This window comes from Pinus tabuliformis, chromosome 2_1 (assembly GCF_031772625.1).
Source record: "Pinus tabuliformis cultivar Carrire ecotype Pingquan chromosome 2_1, CPIR1, whole genome shotgun sequence".
NCBI lineage: Eukaryota > Viridiplantae > Streptophyta > Pinopsida > Pinales > Pinaceae > Pinus > Pinus tabuliformis.
In genome coordinates, this window is record NC_142299.1 from 764,514,805 (window position 1) to 764,524,388 (window position 9,584).

The 9,584-nt window shown below is 30.6% G+C and overlaps 1 protein-coding gene across 1 annotated transcript; it reads right to left on the reverse strand.

Moving 5' to 3' along the window:
* Positions 1-247: 247 nt before the first annotated feature.
* On the reverse strand, positions 248-3,856 carry LOC149202821 (transcription factor Pur-alpha 1-like). Its single transcript, XM_089403268.1, has 5 exons — positions 3,221-3,856; positions 3,050-3,097; positions 2,811-2,948; positions 1,794-2,054; positions 248-893 (listed from the first exon to the last, which is right to left on the reverse strand). The coding sequence occupies exons 1-5, from the start codon at positions 3,494-3,496 to the stop codon at positions 726-728; spliced, it is 891 nt and encodes a 296-aa protein (XP_089259394.1). The 5' UTR covers positions 3,497-3,856; the 3' UTR covers positions 248-725.
* Between the last annotated feature and the right edge of the window lie 5,728 nt (positions 3,857-9,584).

The following is a 9,584-nucleotide window of genomic DNA, read 5'->3' on the forward strand; positions in this document are numbered from 1 at the left end:
TAAATTAAAGAACACAAGTAACATTAACCGAACATAAATTCTGTGAAAACCAGAGCTCGAGTTCATTTATCAGCAGCAAACTACTACTCATGTTTCTTTTTCTAGCCAACTGCGTCAAAAAGACTGCATGAATTCTTAGAAAAAATTGAGTGCCAAATTTCATAAACCACAATAACTGAAATAAGCAGTATCCTAGTACAAGATGAATGTAGAAGTAATTTGTACCATTATTCTCTGACAATTGATGGAAAATGAAAAAATTCCGAGCCTCGGAATCAAATAAATCCATTTTTTGTGATAATTGATTATTTGAGCATGACTCACTGAAGTTGTTTTTCTTGAGTAGCATAGTTTCTGCACATACTTAGTTGCAGGCCTTCGATATAAAATAGTAAAGCTTAATGAAGCGCTTTCAATAGAATACAGGAAATTAATCCTGCCAAACATTATTGATTAAAATCTCAAAGTGCTCATCACTCAACGGAAGAACTAAAATTGGGAGCCTGCTTAGGTTTTCCAGTCAGAAAATAAGGCTGAAGACTGTAAAGTTATAGGGAATGCGTTGTGTAGGTAGTGTCACTAAAGGGCATGAGATGAAGGTCAAATACATGATGTAGGTCATTTGATTCAAACAAGTCAGATTGCAGAAAACTATCTTTGGTGATCCTCATATTGAGCCCTAGCAAAACATTTTAAACAAATATTAAGAATCTCAGTTAAAAGGCCTAATTTTCACTGCGCCTTTTTGCAGAAGCAACTGTGCGGACATTTGGAAGACTTGCTCCTCCAAGACCTTGGCTTCGAGTAATGTCAACAAACTGGCCAAGTGCATCATGAAATTGTTCTAATACAGATACAAGGAGAATTATAACTGAACGATCTGCTCCTATCACCTGCAGCCAAATTCAACCACACAGTCAGAATAGAAGTCGATACTACTACTATACAGAACTAAGAAAAAAGCTTTCCGTTCTTGAATGGTGTTTTCATTCCAATTTGGATGATAATGGACAATGCACCACATTGCAGCCAAAGCTTATCCTGTTTAACTAAAAATAGAAAACTCAATTTTTAAAACTAAGTCGTTATAGCTTGGGAGGGAAATGAAGATAGCAGAATGTTACTCCGAAGATTAAAATGGGGTTCCAATTTGAACCAAAAGATGTGATATGATCATATTACCATCAAGTTTCCATAGACATGAAAAAAAACTATCTATCCCGATTCCCCAAAAGTGCATAGAATCATCCAATCCAATACCCTGAACATGCCCTGTTGATTGTTGGATTTAAGTGTGAAATATGGACAATAAAAATAATTAGTCTTTCACTGTGTTGAAATTGGTATGGTAGCCATGCCATACCATTAGAAGATCCAAGTTTAGGAGACTTAAATATTCCCACAATAATCATGTGATTAGGTGAAATCGTGGCAGAAGGTCCTCACAAGATTTTGAATGCCCTGTTCTAAAGGGTTTAAATAGCTGCTTCTGAATTGTTTGTAAACAAGATAAGGCATTCAACGCAGGATTAGCAGGATCAACTGACAGTTCGAAAAGTTTTAATGTAGTTTCATGGATGACCACGTAGAAACAGCATAGAAACAGGGAGTGGAAAGTAGAAAGCTATGGCTAACCTATCGGAAAGAGTGAGATAAAAATCCAAGATCTAAAATGCAGCTATTTTAACATCGATTAACTTGTGATTACTGCGATCCTTGTAATTTGGCATTACAAAGCTTCCAAACACAACATCTATATCAAGAATTAAATATATCTAGAGTTAAATACAGACCTCTGAAATCCTGAGGAATTGCCCCCTGGAGTTGCTCCCCAGATCAAAGAAAAATCTTTTCTGCTCGGCCCTGATAACTTTTGCCATCACTACTCCACCAGGGTCTCCAGTACCTAAACCCATGGCTCTGTCACTGATTGTACCGTTAACAGAGGTAGCCGTACCGTTAACAGAGTTAACCTGATCACTCTCACTTGATATGAATCCAGGCCCAACAGCATCTGACAATGCTCGCAAGTGCTCGGATGGCCCAGAAGCTTGCTGCCCCATCAAAAACCAGCAAAAGAACATGCACATCAGCTGACCAACATACTAAAAGGGCCAGTTCGAGAAAATACAAGTCCCTGTAGCCCCTCCAAAATAAGCCCAAGGAATATATCTGGGCAATTCCCTGACTTGAAAATCAAAGTTAAAATCACAGAAAAAGCTAGAAATTAGGGGTCCCCAACATGCTGATGAGTAGGGAGGTGCTCGGATCAGGCAACCAGCAGTACAGAGGTCTGATGTATATAATGCTAATGGTTGGACCACCTTACCACTGGAGAGGAAATCTTGGAGATCAGCCAAGGTGAGGTGTGAAAAAGGCAGAGAAGTGGTAACAAGGTGGACCACGGATCCACTCAATGTGAGAAATCCTGTACCCCCACATGATTAATTATTATGTGCAGTGTAGCCTGTTGCCCTTAAAGGGCTTAATTTGGTTTTATGAAGATGAACCAATGAACGTTGGAATTCAATTCCAGTTCTGCTAATCTTATGTTTCTTTATGTTTTATAGTGGGGTCAATTTTGTTCTGGTTTATCAATCCTACGGACTGGTGCTTTAGTATTTTGGGCATGAGGTTGCCCTACTTTTTGCCCTTTCTGCAGAGTTTGAAGAACACCCCTAATGGAGATTTAGGAACCTAATTCTAACTTTACAGATGCAAATTTTCCCCACTAATCAAAACAACATTTCAAGAAAAATAAAAACCAAAAAATGAAAACATATATTGGCACAAATTGATAGATCTAGAACCTGAGGTGGAAGCAGCAACTGCGAAGCTTCATTGATCTCAACCAAAATATCTCTGAAGGCTGACCAGCCATCCTCTTTTGCATTGCCTGCAGGAACAATGATGGTGCTACGGTTTCGGGTCACGGATGCTTCAGAAACCTGCACTGAATTCTAATTCTCAGAACTTACAATGTACACTACTATCCACTTCAAAATGTTCAATACCCGCTACAAACATCCATTCAAATTGAACATCCCACCTTCAAAAACCGCCCTCTCTGATTCTCTCCAACATCGAAATAGAAGACCTAATACACATCAATCAAATCCCATAACAGATCTTAACACAATTCAATCAAATCTGGAATTTAAAATTACATAAACATCCATTACATAACGGATCTAACAGAAAAATTACAGTACATACACACCTTGGTGTCTAGCTGCAACTCCTTACTGTAGAGATCCTGTTCATTCCCACTGGCATAATAATTAAACAGATCTACAAACCAAACTACTCCTGCAAGAGGAACGATTATCGTAGAACGAGATCCAGATGTTTTCTCTGAGATTTTCAGGTATCGCCCTCGTGGGTTTTCCTTGAGATCAAAGTAAAAAAGCTTGTGTTCTACTTGAAGTGTCTTGCACAGAAGCTCCACATCACCACCGCCAGAGTTTTCCATTTCCTGGGTTGATACAAAATTCATACCATACTCATCACGCACTCGTTGAAATAATCAATGCCCAATTGCTAAAGTCCTTGAATTCAACAACCCAATTGCTGCGATGGCCCTCCATGGATCTCGGGGACGCCATGGCTTACTTGCAGTCCGCGCTTCTCCTCATTGAGAAAAAAAGTCCTTAGTGTCGTGGAGAGAATTCGCAGAGACCGTAGCGAGAGGGCGGTAAAGCGTGAAAATTAAGGGTGTTCTTAACATTTGTTTCCCCTGTGACCACGTGAAGAGCTTTAACCCAGGGTCTGAGCAGCGGCCCCCGTTATTCTATAGCCGTCCGTGAGGCGAAGGTGAGATCCATGCATGGGATTTTTGTCAAATGCTCTTAAATCTTTTCTCCGTTTTGTAGCTTGTTTGTCTGATGGGGACAGTGGTGAGAAATTGGGACAGCGTGTGTTTTTCTTTCTGGTCACATTAAATGCTTGGGGATCGGGAATGGCACCCAACGGTTGGAGGCTTGGCGTCCTGGGAATTTAGCAAATTTTGATTTTTGAATTTGAATTAATAAGGTTTAATTTTATTAAAATTATATAAAGAGATTAATTAAATGTATATTCAAAAATCGAAAAAAAACAAAAAAAAAAAAAAACAAAACAAAAAAAACAAAACAAAAAAAAAAAAAAAACGGCGTAACGTTATTAAAAAAGTTTCATAAATAATATTTTTATAAGTATGGTATTTAATCGAGTTTGGAATATGTTTATGAATTTTTTTAGAGTTAAAAAAAATTAAAGGTAAGGAAATAGTTTAAAGTCTGTCTTTTACTGATCGTTTGTAGAGTAATGTCAAGTAATCTGGTTTTAACTGTGAGTTTACAGTTTTGAATAGTACTTAATAATAATTATAATAGATTTTCTCACGGTGAATATATATATATAATACTTAATTATAAAAATATAAGTTATTTAATAAAAGATATCATTTTATAAATATTATTTTTATTAGAATGAATATAAGTATATTTTGAAAAATTATAAGTTATATGATTTGGATGTATTTTTTATTATTGAGTTAGAATTTTTGGTTTAAATTTTTATGGTTAAAATTTCATTTTTAAATGTATACAGATTATTATTTTTTTTTTAATATTATGTTTTAATTATATGATTTTAATAATTATTATATAAAATTATCATTTTTTTAATTTTTTAGAGATGGCAAGAGGGGAAGGGGTACTCTATGATTTTAAGGAAGACAAAGCTATGACAAATAATCAAGTAGAGATATATGGTCTCTACCAAGGACTTTTGTTAACCAAATAACATTAGATGGATGCGTGGTTATGTGAGATTCCTTCCTAACTCTGCATCATTTGGTCAAAGGGTCCCTCTGAAAGGAGAAAACTATTGAAAACATCATGAAAAGAATCAGGAAAATTCGGGAAGATATCACATCCAAAGCATATTTCCATGCCTTAAGAGACTTCAATAGAGAAGTAGACAAGTATGCAAACAATGTCAATTAAAGATTAATGGCCAAATGAGGCTTGTTATCATTCCCTAATTGTGATGAAGTATATAAAAAAAATTCCCTAATAACTTTATGTGTTGTATATTTTGTTTTGTTAGGTAATTTTGTAAGGGAAAAAGTTGATGAATTACCTATATAATACTTAAAGTATTTGTTGTCAACCAAACCCAAAATTACATAAGACAAATATTATTTATCTATATATATGATTATGATTTATTTGGTTTTCAAATTTTAATAGAAGATTATGATTTATTTGGTTTTCAAATTTTAATATTTTAGGTAAAAACTTTTTATATTCAATTTTAGAATGAGATAATTAATAAATGAATTTGATATTTTTACAAATATTTAAAATTTAAACTAAAGGCAAAATTACATTAGACAAATATTATTTCTAGTTTATATATATATATATATATATATATATATATATATATATATATATTATAAAAGATTATGATTTATTTAGTTTTCAAGTAAAAACTTTTGATATTCAATTTTAAAATGAGATAATTAATAAATGAATTTGATATTTTTACAAATATTTAAAATTTAATAAATTTAATTTAATCTAAATTTTATGAAATAAATTAATATTAATGAATTTAAAAGTATTTAATGTTTGTTTTTACCAATAATTTTAAATAAAATAACATTTTAATATTAATAAATTGATTTCAACTCTATTTTATATATATATATATATATAAATAATTTTATTTTCTTAAATTTTATAATTGAATATAAAAATTTATATATAATATAATTTTAATTAATTAACTAAATATTTCAATTTAGTTAAAAAAATAATTAAAAAAACAATATATTTATTAATAAATAAAAATTAAATTTTTTAATATATAATGGTTATAAATTTGGACATTATTTTTTTCCATTGAATGTCAACATACTTATCTTTATTTCTTTTTTTTTTTAATGATACATTTCTTCTTCATCATTGGACATTGCCAATGTGTATTTCTTTTTTCTTTAATGATACATTTCTTCTCCATCGTGGGACATTGCCAATGTAGAAAAGATTGTTTCCCTTTTTCAATTTTGAATGGTTTGATTTGTCTCACATATTTTATTTCAAGAAGAGGTTTTAATCATCATAATCTATATATATATATATATATATATATATATATATATATAGGGTTGTCTCTATCGGTATGACTATATCCAAGTTTACTAACCTTGCCAATTTATTTCAAGAAGAGGTTTTAATCATAATATTTTATATATATATATATATATATGAAGGGTTGTCTTTATTAGTGTGGCTACATCCAAGTTTACTATTTGTTATGGCATAAGGTTAGAATGAATTGGTTATTGTTTTAGATTTTTTCTTAAGAAGATAGATTTAATGGTAATTTTAACATTTGAGTTTATTGTTTTTTCTTTTTGAGAAATTTTAAATTATGGGAAAATATATTTTAAAAATATTATGCTTTAACAAGCTGTGTATTTGAAAGTTATGTTTTCTTAATGCATTATGCAAATCTAATGAGAATCATCTCACCATATAATTATACGATTTAGCAAAATTAGATTAAACATAAACTCTGCAAAAAGTCCCTTTTAAACCTAATTTTTCTAATATTAAAAAGCAAACAAAACACTGTAAAGTTTTTCCTAATTCTTTGTAAAGTTTTTTCTAATTCTTTTTTAAATTTGAAGAATTCATAAAAATAAAAAATTCAACAATCTCATATCTATAAGATTTATGGTCATTATAATTAGGTTGAAATCATACAATTATGGTTTAACGAAGAAGCTAGTGCTTCTCTAAATGCATGGTCTTTCTTCCAAGACACTTTCTTTTAAAAGTAGATATATGTTTACACGGGCATAGTTGCAGGATTGTGCAAATAAACATTTGACTATGAATAAAAATACTTTTAATACTAAAATATTATCAAAATTTTAAACTTAACTTTAATAAATCTCATAACTACTTATAACATTTCTTAAATAAAACTTAACATGTTAACATCATTCTATTTTCATTGATCGAAATGCTTTACACTTCAAAACCTTTTATAAATATATAATAATCATCTACCTTCCTAACATTTAAATGAACTATTTTATTTTCAAATTATTTATTAAAATTTGTAATATTTCATCAATTATCATTCACTAATATTTAGAGTTGTGTAACTTTTATTCATGTTTCATATATTATATAAATTGATGTATGTTTCATAAATTTTACATTAAATAATATTTACATGCTAAAGTTTATTCATATTTTTTTTATCAATATTATATTATTAATAAATTATATAGATCTTGAAATAAAAATTTAAAATTTGAACATTATTTACTATTTTAATTTAGGTTTCATAAATTTTGCATTAAATAACGTTAACATGCTAAAGTTTATTCATACTTCTTTCAAATTATTGACCGGAGAATCCACAGTATGAACATTTTTATTCCAACGTTTCAAATCCCAAATGGGATCCATCTTCAGGGTTAAAGAATGATGATAAAGAAGAGCGCTTCAGATAGAATAAATACTGATGGGGACAAATCTCAAGAAATAACCCACTGTCGGCTAGAATCAAAATTTTATTATCCTTATTTTAATTTTTATTTTAATTTTTAATAAATTACTTTATTTTATGTTAATATTTATTAAAATTCTTATTAAAGTTTTTTATTAAAATTTTTGCAGAGTTTATATCTAGGATTAGAACTTAAACTAACATTAGAAATTTGATTAATTGAACTAAAATATATTAAATTTCTATATAAATTAATTCAATATATTAAACTAATTTATATTAACAATTATAAATAATAAATATTTATAATTGATTAATATAATGTTTAATATATTAATTAATTATATAGAAATTAATGTAAAAAAGCATAAAAGTTAAGAATATTAAAGAGGCTATTTCTAAACTAAATGAAATAAAAATTTAGAATTTGAACATTATTTACGATCCTCACTTTACAGCAACTTTTATAATTTCCCATCATCGCACATGGCACAACAATGCATTAGTTAAATTAGTTGGCAGTTTTACTAGCCAAGTTCCTCTCATTTTGATTATAAATACAAATAGATATTTCTCGAATGGAACGTGACAATGATTTTAGTTTTATTGATGTGACAAGATTTTAGATAAAGATTGCTTGCACAACTCTGCCGCTCTAACTAGGGCTTATAATGGATACGTGGCAGCATTTTTCTTTAAAGTCAAACACTAATGTAATGTGCCTCCGCTGCTAAATTTGGGAGCTTTTAAAGTCCGACAACAATATAATTGCCTCCGCTAAATTTTAGGGTAAATCTTACGTACTACAATCCACTTACTATTTATTTTGTGAGTGATACAGGGTTAACTATCTATATATATTTTATTAGTAGGTTATTAGTAAGTTAGTAGTGATGTGTGGGAAAATGTAATATATAATAATGATTAATATTCAATAAAAATTATATGGTTTATTAGATTTTAAAAATGTAAAGAGTAATTAGCATTTTTTAAAATTTTAATTTTAGTTTAAAAAAAAGTGAGAGGAGCTTTTCTATATCATTTTAGTTTTGATAAGTTAAAAGGTCAAGAAGGTTTGTAGTGTGATAAATATTTTGAAAATTAGATTGAATGTGGGTATAAGATGGACAATCTAAGAGAAAGTGTTTTTTTATCTTCAACCCTCTTAGGATCGCACAGGTGAAGGATGTTTTAGGAATTGACTAATGCCTAGTTTCGCTATAAAGCTCATGAGAATTAGTTCTTATCTTGACAATATTCATTTTCTTCTTAACACTAATCAAAACTGGAAAACATTTTTGGTCTTCGTGATTGGGGTTATTCACCTCCTTATAATATCATACTTTCATTTTTCCCTCTAGCTCTTTATTTCCCCACAATTTCTCCTTAAATTTGGAAGTAATAAAATTCATAATATGGTCTAGATTTTGCAAGATGGTGTCCTCTTTTATTTCCCAATGGTCCATCAAGACTAGGCATCCTTATGCCACCTTCACTTGAACCGAAGGTGCGGGTTTTGGCTAGAGTTAGAAGCAATTTTAGGAAACCTCTTGGTGTCCATGCATAACTTTTTCTTATACATAAGATACCTAGTCATAGCGATGCTTTTAAACGGGGAAAGGTTTGCTTCAATCAGGAGGATAGGGTAAGGAGTATCTCCTTTAACCTTGAGGTTGTAGGTTATAAATTGCTTTTGGATTTTTTCAATCTTCCTCCATGACTCTTTGGATATACTGAAACATCAAACCTCACATCCATATAAAATAACATGAGTGACGAGAGTCTCAAAGAGTAGCTTTTCTTATCGCAAATTCAAATATATGCCAACTTACAATTGTTTTCAAGCCTATAGTAAGTTTTCCAACCTGCATTTATCATTTTATCAATGTTATAATTCCAATTGAGCTTATGATGAATGTTGATTCCCATATGGTGTTTCTTCCGAAAGACGAATGGCGAACCCTAGCTCCCCCGTCTCCTTGCCCTCGGCCGCCGTCAGCTCCTGGATTGCACTGCGTGAGAAAAGGTTTGAGAGATCGGAGCATAGACTCCGGGGCTGTCTCTCTGCT

Excerpts from the sequence above, each read along its gene's own strand:
- LOC149202821 (XM_089403268.1), bottom strand. The coding sequence starts at position 3,496 with ATGAATTTTGTATCAACCCAGGAAATGGAAAACTCTGGCGGTGGTGAT. Across the intron at positions 2,949-3,049 it reads AGAGAGGGCGGTTTTTGAAG|GTTTCTGAAGCATCCGTGAC; the intron begins GTGGGATGTTCA and ends AATTCAGTGCAG. Across the intron at positions 894-1,793 it reads AATTCCTCAGGATTTCAGAG|GTGATAGGAGCAGATCGTTC; the intron begins GTCTGTATTTAA and ends ATTTGGCTGCAG.